We start from the raw sequence: 19,429 nt of genomic DNA, 5'->3' as shown, positions 1-19,429 counted from the left end.
AAGATTCAGCCATTAATCCTGTGGACATCATCGTCATAAGCAGCAGAGACATCGCATTCTGTGGACACGTTCCTCGTCATATTCACGTTGCCGTCAAGCGCAAGCTATCTTCATTCAACCCCCTGACTGTGCAAACGCCTGGTGTCACAATGGAGTATCTAAAGGTGTTACTTGCGACGCTCGTCGCAGTCAATCTGTGCGCTTATGTATATCTGGCTTGGTACATGTGGGATCCCCAGATAGTGGCGGCACCAGCAGGTCCCCGTGAGACCATGCGGCATGCGGACTGGGCCCACGAGGAAGTCGACGGCCGAATGGTGGAGCGCTCGTCCGAGCCTCGTCTCACTTTACGAGGGGGCTGGGCGGTGATCGAACGCTGTCGCCACCCCTTAAGTGTGCTGTTGCTCGTGTACACCGCACCGGCAGGCCGCAGCCGTCGAGCTGTGTTCAGGGACACGCTGATGGAGGAGGTGGCTGCGCAGCGATTTAACTGGACCGCGGTGTTCTTCACTGGACGACGCCCAGCGGAGCCTAATGTGGACGTCTGGCTGGACCTAGAGGTGGACACGACGGGAGACCTGGTGGTGTTCCCGTTTGAGGACACCTTCGCCGTCATGTCAATCAAGTTTGTGGCCGCAATGCGTTGGGCAGCAGAAAACTGCCCTGGGGTCCAGCACGTGGTCAAGATGGACGACGACGTCCTCATCCAGCCGTTTCAGGTGCAGTTCACGCTAAGTCGATTTTGTGCGTGTCCGTGGTGATTTCACGGCGAGAGCTGTTGAGCGTACCATTCCATGTTCCGAGGTGGCGCCGACTAAGTTCTGGTATCAACGCACCACGCTGAGAGGGCGAGTGCAGTATGGTCATGCATGATGTCGCTCCAGCGCGCCCTTCTGAGTGGCATAAAAGCAGCGGCGTTACTTGACACCAAATTGATATCAGGGGCTTTCTACGATAGAAGAAAAATTAGAAAGAAAAAGAAAAAAAACACCTGAATGGTTACCGCGTGATTCAGGGGCAGCCGTTGGCATGGCTTGTTCAGGATATGTCGAGGTAGAGAATACGAGAACGGCTTCGTATCTCTATAGGTCTAGAGACCTCTTTCTAGTTTTCCACGCAGAGTCGTTTTCGACTGGCTCTCCTCTCCTGTCCACCGCTCTCATGTATGACTCTCTCCTCGCTCGCCGCGTTTGGCAGCAGGTGCATTGAGCTATGGAAAGGAAAATTATTGCCGTAACATTAAGGGACCGGAAGAGATGAGATTGGGTCAGGGGTCAAACTCGAGCTAATGGCATCATAGCCTAAATAAAGCACAAGAAATAGATGTCAGCGGTGTATGTGCTGTTATGGCAAGATTTTGTTTTTGAAAAAGTAATTCAGCACATTGAAAATGTTGTGAGGATTTGCGGTGTACTCCAATTTTTATTCAAGCAGACGCATGTTACATGTGTACAGCATGAAGGTGCTGAGCGCATGCACATTCATGACGCCAGCAAAAAAAAAATCTAGTAGATCATATTCACACTATCCATCAGATGATTGAAAAATGCGCAGAATGTAACCAAGCGTTACAAATAGCGTTCATTGGCTACGAGAAAGTATTTGACTCAGTGGGAACCTCTGATTCCGGAATCAGGATGTAGAAGACCATTATGTAAAAATACTCAAAGGTATATATAGCAACAGCACAGCTACCATAGCCATCCATAAAGTAAGCAATAAATTTCCAATAATGAAGGGCGCCAGGCAGGGAGACACGATCTCGCCAATGCTATCCACCGCCTGTTTAGAGGAGGTGTTCCGAGGCCTGGATTGGGAACAGTTGGGTATAAGTGTTCATTGAGAGTAATTTTTGTGCGACGCAGAGTAATTATTTAAGTAATCTGCGATTCGCTGATGACTTTGCCTTGCAAGAGATCAGCTGCAAAGCATAACCGAAGAGCAGAACGATAGGTCTTAAAAGTAACATGTAGAAAACCGAAGAAATTTTTAACAGTCTCGCAAGGAAACAGCAGTTCACAGTTTGTGGCCGAGTGCTGGAAGAGGGCAAGGAAATACGTCTACATAGGGCAGGTTGTGCCCGCTTCTCAGGGTGGTGAGAGGGAAATAACTAGATGAATAAGAATGGGGTGGAGCGCATATGGCAGGTTCTCTGAGATCTTGAATGGCAGTTTACCAACGTCCCTCAAAAGAAAAGTATACAGCGTTAATCTTATCGGTACTCACCTATGGGACAGAACCGTGGTGCCTAACGAAAAGGGTTGAACTTAAGGACAACACAGTCAGCTATGCAAAAAAAGATGGTAGGTGTAACGTTAAGAGTCCGGATGCGGGCACAGTGGGAGAGGAAACAAACGCGGGTTAATCGCATTCTTGTCGAAATCCAGAGGAAGAAATGGGCTTGGGCAGGGCATGTGATGCGAAGGCAAGATAACAACCGCTAGTCTTAGATCATAACGGAGTGGATTCGAAGAGAAGGCAAGCGTAGCGGGGGCTGTCAGAAAGACAGGTGCGCGGATGAAGTTACGAAGTTTTGGTGAATACAGTGTCCGCAGCTGGCAAAAGACAGGGATGACATGACATGAGAGAGGCCTTTGCCCTGCAGTGGGCGTCATTAGGTTGATGATGATATGATGAAATTAAATAGAGAAGATTGCATATTATCGCCTAATTATCTCAATTCACTGGCTCGCAGAGACACTAATGTCGCGCTGACGCACGTGTCGCCTGTTTCCTTGAAAAAAAAGACGGATCTGACAATTCGCTAGTTAATCTGTCCTCAATCCGTTAAAAAAGCGCGGAAAAACACGAGGACGCAACAAACACGACGACACGAGCGCTGACTTTCAACTGGTGATTTATTACGCATGTGTGTACATATACTATTCCGCCAAACACTAAACAGAACAAAAAATATTCGAGAAATACTGCGTCACCACTGAACACCTTAAATCTACCTTGCTGCAAAAACATGCTCCAAACAGGTGATTTCGTCGTTAGCCAGTGATAATGTGGGCTTGCTAATGCATGCTGCACCCCCTTGTCAATGTGATATGCCTCTACTAGTTCCCTTACTATCTGATCTTTATATTTGAAGATGACGGATGTCTGATGAAGCAACGGGACGCACGTCTGCTTATGTTGCCTAGTAGTAACCAACTTGCTCAGCTTTCCGTATTTATATCTGTCCTCACTTCTGCTCCAAATTTTGATTCCCTCAATTCGCGGCTCACAGATACGATCGTTTTCAGATTTCAAGAGCGGAATTTGGCGGCTATATTCGGGTGCGCGAGTGAAATCTTATAAAGTGGTAGTTCATCTTCCGTGGCAAGTTCATTTACACAGCGGCCACTTTGGCGGACATACAATTTGCCTCATGACAGCGGGATCTCATAGACCGCGCCCTTGTCACAACTTTGCGTACGGCTTTGCGTGTTCCATTCCAGAGCTGCAACTACGGACCTCTGGGCACACCTTGGTCAGTTTGCCTGACGCAGAAAGTGCTACCGCCGCGCCGTACTTGTTGCCAACTCTTTTCAGGTTGTTGGATACTCTATGGATGTACGACGTTATAATCGGTCTGGCGCTGCTACGTTCCTGTCTCCGTGTTTTCGTTGCTCTCCCCAGGATAATTTTAAGAGTGCCGAAGTCACGGCTGCCGATACGTGGTCAGCGAAACCTGCTTGGCGCAGTTCAGCTAGCTCTCCCTGAAAGCTCGCGTGCGTCATATAAGGGCATGACTTGAGGATACTTGAGCTCCAAGCCAGTAATTAGAGGAGACATTTGTACTCGAAATATATCGTATATGTATGTGTCATATGTGTGTCGTTCAAGCGAATCTGTGGAATATATCATATGTGTGCCCATATACGTCATACGTATCCTCGTATGTCATACACGCCATATATATCTCGTACACTAATCTTAGGAAAGGCAAACGCTGGGCTGGAAGTAAAAAGGAGTGAACCATAGAATAGCTGCCATTCAAGATAAAGGACTAAAAAAATAAAAAAGTGGAAGGGCCAAAAAGAAAGCATGCACCGCAACAAGATTCGAAACATATTCCTGGAGATCTACAGATCACTACACTAACCAGAACGCCACGACTAATAACATGCTACTAACTGCCATCCTCTCCGTCCAACTAATCAGTGTGTGTTCCTTGGCTTAGTTCTGAATTCTGGTTTAAAATCTGGCCGGCACATAGAGGCATTACAGAAAAAGACTTCATTTGTAATTAGAGTTTTGCGAAAAGTTCGTCGTTTCTTTAACTTGCGTACTTTAATCACTATCTACTAAGTGTTTATTCATCGCCATCTATATTATTGCATTACTTCTCGGGGCTGACATACCATTCCCATTTATCGCCTCTTCAACTTATTCAGTACCGAGCTGTCAGAATTCTGACATCTAATAACCGGTATTTTCCCACATTACCTTTGTAAAACGAGCTTAACATACTAAATATTAATAATCTCCTTAAGTTCAATGTTGGTGTATTTGGTTTTAGAGCAGTTAATGATCATAATCTTCTGATATTCATACTCTTGAAGGACATCAAGAATTCAAGTGCTCTCAAATCGGCATATTTTTTTGCTTCCGAAAGTTCGCACTAACTTCGGAATTCATACAGTTGAATATTCCTTCGTCAATCTTCGGAATTCATTGCCTTTGGATATTAAAACAGCTCTATCCTTGTCATCATTTAAATGCCAACTTAATATGTTTCTTTCCAACAGCTAGGCTAACTGTTTTTTGGTTTCCAACTGTTTTGTGCATACTTCATTGTGTTTCCTCTCTGGTTTTGCGTATCAGTAAGCAATTTTATCTAATATGTTATAGTGTTTACCTGATATTTAACTCATTACTGTTCGCGGTTGCTACTGCTAAAAAATATCATTAGCTTATCCATTTCATTATAAGGGGTCCCATTACAGCATATTGCTCTGGGACCTCTTTCTGTTTGATCATTCAGTCTATGCATGCCTTTCTCTTGAGTTTTAAGAGATAAACTGAACTTCAAACTTAAAAATATATATGAGAGGGCAAAGAATCCTTATTGATTTTAGGGCTGCAAAACTAGGAGACACTTCAACATCAAGCTCGAAGAAAGATGTGTTTGCTTGTGTTACCGCCCTAGAGCCGAGTAAGATTTTTTGCCCTCTGCTTCGGCCAGGTCAAAAACTCTCAAGAGAGCTACAGTGACCATTCCGCTGGAATCCACCCTCATCATGTCATGTCCTTGTATGATGCACGCGAGCTTTCAGGGTAGGGTAGCTAAAATGCGCCAAGCAGGGTTCTATGAATATGAATTGGCAGCCGTCGCCAAGGCACTCTTACAAAACATTGAGGAGAAACCGAAGAAAACACGGAGGCAGGAACGTAGGAGCGCCGGACCAGTGGTATTCTCGCACATCCATAGGGTGTCTCACTACCTGAAAAGGGTTGGCATGAAGTACGGCGTACCGATGACTCTTTCAGCGCCAGGAAAATTGAGCAAGATGTGTCCCAAGGCAGCGTGGTCTATGAGGTTCCCCTTTCATGTGGGAAATTATATGTCGGGAAAACTAACCGCTATGTCAACGAACGTGCCACGAGCATGAACGATTACTAGATAACATGTCGTACTCGTACTCGAATCTACCCGCCCATACCCGCCCTTGCAAAGATGAAAATGATCATAACTGTGAGCCACGACTTGAGGGAATCGAAATTCTAGTCGAAGTAAGGACTGGATTCTAGAAGCGTTTTGTAGCGATAGCTACATTACGGTAGAATTTCGATCCTTCAGCGTGGCGGCGCCAACCCACTGTCACTTGGTTAGTCACGGGGTGCGGAGCAGCTGCCGGCGGCGAAGCGCCTTGGCTGATCACGTGGTTCGTCACCTGGTTGGTCACGTGACCAGCCACGTGGTGCGAAGCAGCTGATGGTACCGGCGGCGCGGCACACCGGCGAAACCGAGCTGCCACGGCTGTGCGCACGCGCCACTTCAAGTGGGACGAAGATGAACAAGGAACGTCAGCGAAACGGAGCGGAGCGACGAAAGACTGACTTTGACATTCAAATCAGCAATTTCCAGTCGGCCTGCTGTAGCTATCGCGCCATTCCAGGTTTAACCAGATCTAAACCACCGCCAATTGTTTCTCAAAGAAAGAGTCGACTCGTGCGACAGCATCACACCAATCTCCTTGCGGCCCAGTGAGTTCAGATAATTAAATAGGCAATAATATGCAATAGGCTCTCTTTAATTTATGGGCTCAGTATCTTCATTCCGTATGAATGTTACGTGTGTCTGCTTCCGTCAAAATAGTTGGAGTACAGCGCCTGTGCCGCCGTGTTCTTTGTCGTCGTCTTGAAATTTAGCGCGGCATTGCTTTTTCAAAAACAATGCATAACCAACTACACCCGCAACGAGTTTTGTTTACGTAATATATTCGATAATCCGAGAAGAATAAAGCTTAGCCGTCGGCGCAAGAAAGGCAGATGGTCGGACGAGATCAGGAAGTTTGCAGGGATTCTTTGGTCCCAGCTGGCACATCGCAAGGTTAATTAGAGACATATGGGAGAGGCCTTGTCCTGCAGTGTGTGTTGTTAGGCTGATGAAGGTGTTCAGCGGTCCTCCCAGCCTAAGCGCTGTGACATCGCAATTTATATCCGCTAGTTCGCCGAACAGCACGGCTTGGCTAGTCCAACTGGATAAGACTCTGATTAATATAGGTTTTCAGGTTCGGTTGCAGACTTGGTTCTAAATTCCTTTTTTTCTGGTGAAGAATTGCGCAGCGCCAGTGTTCGAAACGCGGTCCTCTTGAACGCAATGCGAATTCTGGGTCTTTACGCCAAGACTGCAACGAGAGAAAAAATGCTCTCAATTTTCGACAACCTCGCGTACGCTCATTTGTTGAGGTGCCTAGGGGGCGTTGCACAGAAAACAGTTGGCATTAAGTTTCGATGGTAGTGAAACAGCCATATTTCTCGTCTGGGTGGCTGATCGCAGCTTATAGTGCGCAGTGCAAACATAATCATCATCAGCCTGATTACACGCAATGTAGCACAAAGAAGTCTCATACATCACTCCAGTTAGCCGCCCGGCTGACTCAGTTGTTATGGTGCTTGGCTGCTGACCCGAAAGACGTGATGCCGGCCGCAGCGGCCGCGTTTTGCTAGAAGCCCGTTTGCTTTGCGATGCCAGTGCACGCTAAAAAGCCACAGATGGTCGTAACTACCCACAATCCTCCACTTGGGCGTCACTCGTAGCCAGAGTTGCTTTCCACATTAATCCCTGTAAACGAAGCCAAACCTAACCAATCCATATGCGTCAAATTAACTGCGCCACCTACTAACCACCGCAAACTTGTCAATCTCATCCGCCACCTAACTTTCTGCCGTCCCTGCTAAGCTTGCCTTCTCTTGGAATCCAGTCTGTTACCCTTAACGACCATCAGTTGTCTTGCATTCGCATTACATGCACTGTCCAAGCTTATTTCTTCTTGATTTCGACTGGGATGCTATTAACCGTCGTCAACATACGGAAAAAAAACGGCGGGGCAAAATTCACCACCGCTTAACCTTGCTGGGTAATTCCTACGACTCAGCGAGAGCTTCCCCGTTCACCAATCACCAGTCTTTTGTGTCACCTCCCAGCAACTAGCTGCGTCATGGTTTCACAGCCCCAAGTAACGGCTAAGCAAAAACTACAGCGTCATCGCGCTTTAAAATTATAGATTCCATATTTTTGCTAGCGTATTTATTTACAAATAACGCTTTAGCAACTATTATGCGCTGATCCCTTCATCGTCCTCTCCCTACGATGAATAAATAATTTAAAATTGAACTTCTTCTCGGCGGTCTTTAAGCGATTGCATAAACTACAGCGCATAAGTCAGAATGAACTAATATGAAGTGACACACACAGCGCTGAAATGACGGATGAATTCTTAAGGAAATTAAAGGAATATTGCGCAACAACCTTACATGGCACAAGATAACGCTAAGATCACTAAATATACGACCTGCTTACTCTAGGCAACGGAGGCTTATTCCCACTGCAAAAGATAGTAACTAGATGCAGTTGGCAATGGGAGGAGGCTTCTAAACTCTGCGCCGGAGTGCTGGAGGTTTGACTTTTTTTTTGCAGTTTTTACTTTTGTACCGCATGCATACATAATTTTCCTTCGGGAGGTGCATACGCAACAAACGCTATAAACACCTAAACACGATGAACAATTTACATATGTCTACGAACATGCTAGGACGACAATTTCCGTACGAGAATAGGATCTGCCAGGTGCCGAATATTTTTGTCGGCATCACTAGCACCATTAGTATGTACACATGCATAGTGTACGCATATATATTGAAAAAATTGGGTATTGATATTGATGAATTTAGACATAAGCTTGTTATATACACTAGAGCACCACACTGACGCATGTACACTGTAATATATACATGCATACACCGCTATCGGCGCAGAGGTGCACCTATCCTGCCCTAACGTGGAGATTTAAAACCTTCGCAACTGCTAGAAGTTCACATTTTTTTAACATAAAATTTCTTTCGGTTAAAAAAATCTGTGCTGCATGGTTTTATCAGCATACAGGGCCTCTAAAAGGCAGCGCGCTAGACGAAAGCGTACTTCCATTTCACTCCTATGTCAGCTACATCGCGTTTAGAGCGTAATCTCTTTCGCGTGAATTGCTAGTGAAGCTTTACTGAGGCAAGACAGACTGGCCTTTGAGATATGGTATGCTCGCGCTCGCGTTGGATGCTGTGTTTGTAGTTCAGCATGCTTACTCGTTTTGGGTAATACTACAGCTGAAAACCTACGCAAAACTCACTGTAAGGCAGAAAAGACTGTCCGCGCGGTGTGAAATTCCTTGTATTTAGAACACGCGGCTACTCTTTTTGAAAAGCACAGAATCAGTCAATTCCAGGATTAGTACACTTACACACTATTATATTTTTATAAGATAGCGGTTCATGGCAGATTACATGTTTTTCTCGACATCGCACAACCTGAACACATCCCCTACAACATAACATTTTCTCTATCAACCACGTTGGCACGTTCGTTTTTCGCGCACACAGTACAGGCGGAAGAAAATTTAGCGTACATTGCCAACAATATTAAACCACTATGACACACTAAAGATTGACATCCCAACGTTAACAACTAAGATATAATAAGTTTATTTTGTCAATAAAAGTGAAAATAACAAGCCTCTCTTTGTGTATACGTGTGTGGGTGAAGATTTCGTAATTCTCCCATGTGTGGTATTTCTATCATATTACCAGCTTTTGCAGCGATGCAGCGATTGTGTAGAGGCAGAGCGTCCGCCTCGCGTGCAACAGGACCGGGGCTCGAATCCCGGTTCCGCGCATTTCTCCACCGAGTTAGGAAAGAATATAAAACCACCACTTGTTGATGAAAATGCAAATCCAGGCCTGGGGCGCGGTATGGTCTCGATGACCAGAACCGACTACGCACTCCCTCACCAAAACAGGATTTGGCCAAACTGGTGTAGTAATACCATGTAGTACATGGCGACAACTTTAAAGGAACCAATCAATTAACCCTCGCCCCTTAGTTCCCAGAGACTGCAGAGCATCTGAGCAAGGCGGCGGTCAGACCTGTGACGCAGCGAAGGGTGCTAAGAAACTCTGGCTCCAGACAGGCCTCCATTGGAATCTGAACCTGGCAGTATTTAACGCTAGATCCTTATCAAGTGAGCTAGGGCTAGCAGTGTTGTTCGAGGAACTAGCGGGAATTAAATTGGATGTGATAGGGCTTAGTGAAGTTCGAAGGATAGGAGAGGCCTAACTATTGTACACTAGTATGGGAGACGGCTACTAAAATGAACGTTAGTACACTTCTGCGGGTAGAAAAAAAGCCGTACGTTGTAAGAGCAATGTACCATATATACATCCTCCAGCCGAGCTATTTCGCCAGCATCATATAAGTAACACTTAGTCTCTTTATAGTTACTGCGTCCTCTACCACATTCATTTTGCTAATGAAAAGTATAAAGAATTTCTAATGATGTCCTCAGGTGCAGCGTTACGCTGCAATACTTCTCGGACACGTACCCCTGAAAAATGGGCGATTCCACACCACTGAACCAATTACCTTCTGCAGTCAATAAGCTACACAATGCCAATGTTGCTATATAAGTGCGATGTATTCAGTCTTTGTAATGCTGTAATAACACGCCAAGCTTTGCGTTCAATGTTTATAGACAGAAATGAAATCAAATCAGATCAAAATTTATTCATCTTTGTTTAGCAAATGAGTTTTTCCTGTCCAACCTAAGCACAGCGTGCTCATTGGTTGTTCAGGGAGTACGGCGATTCACCGAATGTGTACAAACAATTACACACAAAACAATAACAGGCACACTAGTCGTGGCTACTGCGATTTTATGGAGGAAAAACGCTAAGGTGCCCGGTTGCTGTGCGATGTATGCGTATTATGCAAACAATTATGTATACATATTGAGCAAATAGGAATAAAACTCGAAAAAACAGGAATGAACAGAGCACATCACAAGAGCTTGAAATGGGCGATTCCACACCACTGAACCAATTACCTTCTGCAGTCAATAAGCTACACAATGAAAATGTTGCTATATAAGTGCGATGTATTCAGTCTTTGTAATGCTGTAATAACACGCCAAGCTTTGCGTTCAATGTTTATAGACAGAAATGAAATCAAATCAGATCAAAATTTATTCATCTTTGTTTAGCAAATGAGTTTTTCCTGTCCAACCTAAGCACAGCGTGCTCATTGGTTTTTCAGGGAGTACGGCGATTCACCGAATGTGTACAAACAATTACACACAAAACAATAACAGGCACACTAGTCGTGGCTACTGCGATTTTATGGAGGAAAAACGCTAAGGTGCCCGGCTGCTGTGCGATGTATGCGTATTATGCAAACAATTATGTATACATATTGAGCAAATAGGAATACAACTCGAAAAAACAGGAATGAACAGAGCACATCATAAGAGCTTGAAATGGGCCATATCTAAACAAATCTAAAATCTGAAGTAAAACTGGTAAAGTAGAATACAGCATGCAAGATTCTATCAGTGAATTATCTGAAAGACTGAGCACCATTTTCTTATTGGTTGGGTGTTGCTTTTACTAAAGCCTATGCCTTCCGCTTAGGGATGACCGACACCCCAACCTGTGACCACTGCGGCCATGAAGAATCAATTGGCCATATATTGTGCTCCTGCCCGCAGTACAGTCCACAGAGGGCATGTCTTAGCCGCGAACTTGACCAACTGGACGACCAAGCGCTATCCGAAAAAAAGAATTCTACAACATCGAAAGGACCTACCGTCGCAGAAGACGGTCGTGCAAGCGCTTTTGCGCTTCTTGCAATCTACCGGCCTGTGTGAAGGACTTTAACTGGAACGCCTTGTGTGTGTGTGTCTCCATGTGTGCACGTTCCTTTTTTTTGCGTTTTCCTCTCTGTCATATTTCTAACCCCTAGCCCCCATCCCCAGTGTAGGGTAGCAAACCGGAGACTCACATCTGGTTAACCTCCCTGCGTTTCCTTTTCATTCTCTCTCTCTTCTTGCTTTAGTCATTTTACGTTTAGTTTTGAAAATGCAAAAACTCTTGACCAAGTTCATTTAATATTTGCGGCACATAAAATCTCCTTATCTTTATCCCGTATTGTGCAAAGCGTCGTGCCTTAATATTAGTTTCTATTTTTCTTAAGCTAGCGTTTTTCTTGACGGGCATTTTTAAAGCATTTGTAAAGTAATGAGGGGTAAGCACTGTGTAATAAATAGTTCCCGCATTTCTAGTACGCCTAGTCTATTGTATTTTTACTCCTTAATTAACCTTCTCCAGCATAGTACCATAAGTTATACTTTTTACAGTTTTTTAATTCTACGATTTATGGCTCCCATTTTGTGATGAGAGCAAGTTACATACAATGTTATGCCGCAGGTTATAATATATTCAGACAGCGCCTTGAATATGATGCGCCTTAGGTGCATCGAAATCTTACCTCCGAGGTTGCACATCATCGCGGACACGGCTCTAAGCCTGCTACATATATACTGCACATGATTATTCCGTGTTACGAGCTCATCAAGTATTATTCCGACACATATTATCGAAGGTGGAAATGGTATGACATTACATGTGCATGGATCACAATGTGACTGATTCAGGAGCATTCGCTTGTGCGAGTTTCTAAAGCAGTGAAGCTTCGTTTTCTGTCGATTTAAATATATTGAATTTTAGACAAGCCAGTCTATCACCTTGCGCATATCCTGTTCAAACCCTTTGCTCCCAGAATGAAGATCAGTGGGTTCTTGTGCTAGTGCTGTGGCATCTGCATAGCGATAAATTCTTGAGGTTAATTTCAGAAAACCGACTTCAGAAACGTACATATAGAATAGTAATGAGCCCGGTGTACTTCCTTTAGGAACACCAAATTTAATCGCCTTAAATTGAATGTATTTCTCATCAATTCTAACACACTGTGATCTGTCTGTGAAATATCCCTGAAAGAAATGATGAAATCGTCCCCTGAATCCCATGTCTTGCAACTTTTTCAAAATAAATGCGTGATCATTAGTATCGAAGGAATTTGATATTTATAAAAATAGTGCTAATGTAAGGTGATTGTTTTCTCATAAGAGCAATGTTCCGGGCTACTTGGTAATGCCTTTATACTCACAACTGCGTTTTTATTCTGATGAAGAGACGCTTAAATAGAAGACATGAGAGGGTGGGCAACAGGGCTGCTGCAGCGATAACCTGCAAACACTGTAGTCGCTTCACAAGATGGCGAAAAAACAGGAACAAAACAAAAAGTAAGCGGTAAAAAGGCTTTGTAAACAGCCGCGAAAAGTTGGTCAGGTAGCAATAACAAAAACAAAACAAGTGAAAAATTACCCAAAAGGGTGGGGAATGCGTTAAAACCATGAAGGACAGAGAGGAAAATATACAAGTGAATACATAAAAATGAAGAAGGTAAAAGCTTTAAAAACGTGCCCCAAATGGGGGGAATGAAAAGCGTCAAAATCTTGCACGACGCTGCGGAAGATAAAATAAGACAAAGGCAGTACCAAGAAAGGATCATTGAATCATTCAGCTGTATGTGGCACAAAAGAAAAGAAAGACAAGGAGAGGGATGGAGTGCTCACGCATTGTTCACCGGCATAATGGCTTCTGAGGGCTTCGACCATTTCCCTCGTCAACCTATCTCGTCCTCGGCCGATAGTGGTGCAGCGATTAAAGTCTTGGGTGCAGATACTTTCATGGCTGTTTTCTGTGATTTTGCACTTCTTACAGTGCTTAGCTAGGTGCCCAGAAATGGCTATACGTTTAACATTGTTTTGATGTTCTTGGAGACAGACATTGATACAACATCCCGTTTGACCGATATACCTCTTCCCGCATGACACTGGAACGGAGTAAATTATTCCTCAATCACAGGGGACATATTGGTCAGTGTGTGCCACCCTCATGTGCGTCGTTTCTTCGTGTGTCCGTGGTTAATCGTGCTGTTTCTTCGTTCAGATTGTTTTTTCTTGCGGTGTTAATGTAATACGAGAATTCTTCTAAGGGAGTGGTTGTATTCCGGTCCTTTGTGAAGCTATATTGTGTTGGGTTCTTAAAAAAATATTTCTCGCAAGAACACTGCATAACAGTTGCCACGTGTTTTTCCAGAATGTGCGCAAAAGCACATATAATAGAAATCGGCCTGTAGTCTGTGCACTCATTTTTCTTTCCGCTTTTATACATACAAAATACCGCCTACATAAACGCATAAAATGCCGCACCTGATGAGCAGCCCCGGCGACGAAACTGACAGCGCCGACCTTACCGCACTTCCGCCGCAAATGCCGAAAGAGACGAGCAACCCGGACGCCGTTGTTAGCACTGACCTCGCCCTTTGCATTGATGGGCTGGAGGTACACGCTCTGGTGGATACCGGGCCGGATTTTTCAATTATTAGCCGAAAACTGGATGACAGGCTGCGCAAAGTAAAAACCGAATGGACTAGGCCAGTAATAAGTGCTGGGGGTCAGCTACTGGCACCGACTGGGAACTGCACTGCCTGGATAGGAATAGGAAACTCAGTTTTAGTTGGTGGCTTCGTTATTCTCTCTGACTGTTGCAAAGACCTCATCTTGGGAATGGACGTTCTGAGCCTTCATGGCGCTGTTATTAGCTTTCGGGACAACGAAGTTGCCTTCACTAAAAATCATGGAGATCTTGGTTTATATGAATGTGCCCTTATGACTTTACGCGTCGCCAATGAGACGGTGACATTACCTCCGCGATAATGAACTCCTGTTTAAGTGAAGTGCGGCGTGGCGCATACCGTCGATGGCGCCGCCGAACGAGCAGTCACAGTGATACTCAGCCGAGGTGTTTCTATAGCTCGAGGGCCAGGCAGTTCGGCCAATGGGCACACCGAGCGTCAACAAATTCCGAAAGGCACAACCGTGGCCTTTTTCGACAGCCTCCCAAGTGCGTAGGACTGCTTTGTGCTGCAACACGAAGGATCAGTTAGCAAGGCACACGGCACCATCGTCGATGTGAGCCCAAATTTGTCGTCTTCAAAACGGGAACGCCTTTTCGATCTCATAGATCACTTTGGAGACTGGTTTTCTTCATAATCGCGGAACGGCCATACGCCTTTGGTAAACATCGAATTATCACGGATGACGCGATTCGCCCGATTCGACAAAATCCTTGCCGTGTGGCCCCGAAACGGCACAAAGCCATTCAACATCACGCGGCCGAAAGTCATAGAGCCGACGTTATTCAGCCGTCATAGAGTCCCTGGGCTTCTCTCGTGGTACTTGTTAAAAACGGACCGAAATTAAGCTTACGATATTGCGTTGACTACTTCAAGCTCAACCACGCGACCAAAAAGGACGTGTACCCCCTCCCTCGCATCGATGATTCCCTTGATCGGCTATGAAATGCACGTTACTTCTAATCAATGGATTCGAAAAGTGGATATTGGCAAATGAAGTAGATGAGAGGGATCGGGAGAAGAGAGCATTTGTCACTCCCGACGGATTGTATGAGTTTAAGGTTATTTCATTCGGTTTATGCTCGGCACCAGCAAAATTTCAGACTCTGATAGACACTGTGCTTTCGGGACTCAAGTGGCAAACATGCCTGGTATATCTTGACGACGTGATCGTGTTTCCAGCCACCTTCTAGGAGCATCTACGCCCTTTGAGCTGCCGCGGTGGCTGAGTGGTTATGGCGCTCGGCTGCTGGCACAAAAGACGCGGGTTCGATCCCAGCCGCAGCGGTAGAATTTCGACGAGGCGAAATTCTAGAGGCCCGTGTGCTGTGCGATGTCAGTACGCGTTAAAGAACCCTAGGTGGTTGAAATTTCCGGAGCCCTTCACTACGGCATCTCACATAGCCTGAGTCGCTTTGGGACGGTAAACCCTCATAACGCGAACCATGTACGCCGTTTGCTAGCTCTCTTTCAGGCCATACGATCGGCGGGCCTCACACTAAAACTCGAGAAGTGCCACTTCGGTTGCGAGGAGCTGCAATTCTTAGGACACGTAGTTAGCCAAGAAGGTGTCCGGCCTGATCCCGGAAAGCTCTCCGCAGTCGCCAAGTTCCACACACCTACGGACAAAAAGACGTTGCGGTGCTTCCTGAGGCTTTGCGCCAATTACTGCCGATTTATTGCTGGCTTCTCACGAATTGCCTTGCCATTAACTTTACAAACACGCGACAACGCTGTCTTTCGCTCGGGTGAAGAAGAGCACCAAGCTTTTAATGAGCTCCGGAGACGTCTACGGACACCACCTGTCCTGGCGCACTTTGATGACGACGCCCCTACCCTGCTTCATACCGATGCGAGCAATGCGTGTTTAAGTGCTCTATTGGTGCAGCGCCAGGATGCTGTGGAAAAAGTGACTGCTTATGCCAGCAGGGCTCTGTATAAAGCAGAAGCGAACTGCTCGGCAATAGAAAAAGAATGCCTTGCAGTGGTATGGGCGGTTATGAAATTCCGCCCCTACTTGTACGCTCGCCCCTTTCAATTCGTTAGCGACCATCACTCTCTCTGTTGGTTGACGAACTTAAAGGACCCTTCAGGGAGACTCGCGTGTTGGAGCCTTCGGTTACCAGAGTTTGACATGATGGTTATTTGCAAGTCCCGAAAGAAGCATGCGGATGCTGTCTTTCGCGAGCACCGGTCGAACCCTCCGCCTTGACCGATGAAGACACTGCTTTTTTAGGAGACATCGATGACGCAATTGCGGCTGTGCCTAAGATTTTCACACGCAGCCTCTCTTGATTCTTTCTTCAAAACGACGTACTTTACAGGAAGAACTACCGTTCTGAGGAGAACAGTCATCTACTCGTCGTCCCAACAGCTCTCCGTACGGAAGTCTTGCAGTGTTGTGCTCACGCTTCCTTCGTGCTGTTGAGTTTGGCGAAGTTGGGCATGGGAAGAATTGCCTGAAGACCACCATGAGGGTGGGTGAGCCCTCTGGGGGAGACGTGGCTGCAGGAATGCCGGAAGCACCGACGATAATAGCACCCCACGTGTTCGAACAAGAATGCCGGAAGCAGCGACGACCATAGCGTCCCCACGTATTCGTTCAGGAATGCCGGAAGCAGCGACGACCAAAGCGTCCTCACGTATTCGTTCCGGTCCTCAGACGACGAAGTGCGGGATCAGTGTGGTCCCCTTCGGTCACGCTGGGGTTGAACAATTGCCCCAGTGCCGCGCCTTCGACAGAGGTTCCGCGTTCCGGTCATAAGTACAAGATCTTTCAACCCCTGCTGGGAGACAGCCTGCATTCCTGTGTCATGCAGGCGCCTTCCGGGTCAACATGGGCGCGGTCCGGACACACGTTCACGCCCACCTGGAGGCCGCGTGGACGACAACGTGACCGGGTCCTGTTCCCTTTCACTCGACCGAGCTGCTAGAAAACATCAGGACCGCCCTACCGTGGGCGGTACCATCACTGCCATCATGTGATTGGACATCATTCTTCGAACTATATTCCCCAGCTAGGGATCTGGGGAATACGAAGAGTTTTGAAGGAGCTGCTGGTTTGGTACCAGAGGAGAGCCCCCTCTTGAGAGATACCAGAGACTCCCGACTGCTAAGAAGCTCTCTTTACTGAGGAGCCCTCTCAGTGGCCCGTACTTGTACATTATGTAAATAGCCCTTGTATAAAGTTTTCCAAGTTTTCTTCCTCCGAACGTCCTCGTCTCTTCTCCGGCCCCGTCACGCTACCTAAATCCCAACAACTGGTGGCAGCGGTGGGATGCTGCTACCTGAATCCCAACAACTTGTGGCAGCGGTGGGATGCCGCTACCTGAATTCCAACAACTGGATGGCAGGTGTGGGACGTCCACGTGAAGTTACCGGCTCCAACGGACTTCGGCAGCTACGGGACTGACAGGCGTCAGCTATACCTTGGCAGGGTAAGTTCCCAATGATTTCCGTTCATTTCGCCAGACCGTACTTGCACAGGCAGATGCTAGGTGCGGATTCCTGTTGTCTGTGAAATTGATTTAGGGAAACTGTTCTCCTCAATTCAAGCTAGGCCTTTTGTTTTAGTGGGCTTGCTAACGCATGGTGGAACTCACGATGAAGAATTTAAAAGTGCAGGAGCTGCTCGAAGTTTGCCAGGAGCTGGGGATTTCGCTACGTTCTGCAAAAAGAAAAAAGAAATTCTCGAGGTAATGCGGCAGGAGGAGGTGACTATTGAGGAGGTCGACGAGGCTTTGGAAACGGTTGTTGGACGCAAAGAAGAGCAGAAAAGATGGGAGTTGTGCGAGAAGAAAGAATAAGGAGAGCTTCGGTTGACTCAAGAAAGACGGGAGCTTTGCGAGCAGAGAGAAAATGAAGAGCTTCGGTTGGCTCAAGAAAGACGGGAATTGTGCGAGCAGAAAGAAAAAGAAGAGCTTCGGTTGGCTCAAGAGAGACGGGAGGTCCGTGAGGCAGAGGAAAAAGCGAGAGAACATGCTCGAAAAATGAAGGAGCTCGAAATCGCGTCGAACGGAGGGAATATGGCGCGTCTTAGCCATGTAGTTTCGGTAGAGGAGCAAGGGAGGCAGAGATTGGAGCATCACGTCTCACCATACCACTTGGGAGGCGATATTGCACTCTTTTGGTAAATTTCGAACGTGCATCATGCGGGAAGGTGCACATCGTCAAGAGCGCTTGGTCGGAGAAGTTACTTCCTCTCCTTCCGTGCGAGGCGGCCGAAGTGGTGACGCCTCTCACAGGAAGATTGGGACGACTACGAGAAGGTAAAGAGCGCACTGCTTAGAAAGTACCGGCTTTCTGCTGAAGCCTTAAGCAGCGATTCAGGCAGGCAAAGAAAGGCGGAGAGTTGCATACTGACTTCGCGTACCGGCTTAAAGTCAATTTAATCGAGTGGCTTAAGACCGCTGAGGTGCACGGAAGTCATGACAAGGTACTGTTCTCGAGCGCGAGAGCTCTCAAAGAAACTCGCCTGCGCTCCGATAAAAGAGCAGGCACCGAACCATTTTCCCGACCAGCCGGGGGATCCTTGCTGGAAAACTGACCCGTGTAATCCGCATGAGCATGACCATGAAGGTTTTCCAGAACCAGCGGTAGCTCATGAAATCCAAGGAACTGCCGGTTCCGTAGAGAATGGGGCAACAGGAACCAACGCGAAGGTTTCGACATTAACACCTGCTTCGACTTGTTGAGAAGAGTTGACTAAGGTTGATAGGAAAGCACTCATTGCAGAGCAGAAAAGCGACCCATCGTTAAGAGCTCTAAGCAATAGTGTGAGAGAGGGAGTCGCCAGAAAGAACATCAGCTTTCACGAAAAATCAGGCCTTCTGTACCGGAAATACTGCGACGCAAAGGGACGCGCATATGAGCAACTCCTGGTGCCTGAGAAGTACCGGCGGCAGCTTCTAGAGCTCGCACACGGAAATGCGTGGGCGGGCCGCCCGGGGCATAAAGAAAACAAAACCTAGACTAGCCCTCGAATATGACTGGCCTGGCTGCTGGAAAGATGTGAAACAGCTGGTTAGATCTTGCGACACCTGCCAGCGGGTCGCCAAGTCGACGGATAAATGGAAAGCGCCCATGACACTAGTTCCCATTATTACAGAGCCCTTTTGGCGTCTTGTAATAGATACTGTCGGCCCACTGCCAGCGTCGAACTCTGGTTGTCGCTACATTATGACCTCACTGTGCGTCGCAACCAAATTTCCCGAGGCCATTCCCTTGAAGGAGCTAAGTTCCGCATGTGTTGTTGACGCCCTTTTGTCAATTTTCTCTCGCGTGGGGTTCCCTGCAGAGATACAAAGCGATAACGGGAGCGTGTTCACAAGCTGTTTGACAACAACGTTCTTTGAACGGTGTGGGATTAAAATAATCCGCAGTTGCATTCACCACCCTCTGTCAAATGCAGTC

At 46.6% G+C, this 19,429-nt stretch overlaps 1 protein-coding gene across 1 annotated transcript in view; it reads left to right on the top strand.

Annotated features, from left to right (window-relative positions):
• Nucleotides 1-224: 224 nt before the first annotated feature.
• The window catches only part of LOC144102507 (acetylgalactosaminyl-O-glycosyl-glycoprotein beta-1,3-N-acetylglucosaminyltransferase-like), an 86,640-nt gene continuing 67,435 nt past the window's right edge, over nucleotides 225-19,429 (top strand). Inside the window, exon 1 of the mRNA XM_077635765.1 lies at nucleotides 225-719. Within this exon, the coding sequence (XP_077491891.1) occupies nucleotides 225-719 (495 nt within the window). The remainder of the gene's footprint in view (nucleotides 720-19,429) is intronic.

Source organism: Amblyomma americanum, chromosome 8 (genome assembly GCF_052857255.1).
Source record: "Amblyomma americanum isolate KBUSLIRL-KWMA chromosome 8, ASM5285725v1, whole genome shotgun sequence".
Lineage (NCBI taxonomy): Eukaryota > Metazoa > Arthropoda > Arachnida > Ixodida > Ixodidae > Amblyomma > Amblyomma americanum.
The sequence above is the reverse complement of the archived record's forward strand: the minus strand, read 5'-3'. Positions and strand labels throughout refer to the sequence as shown.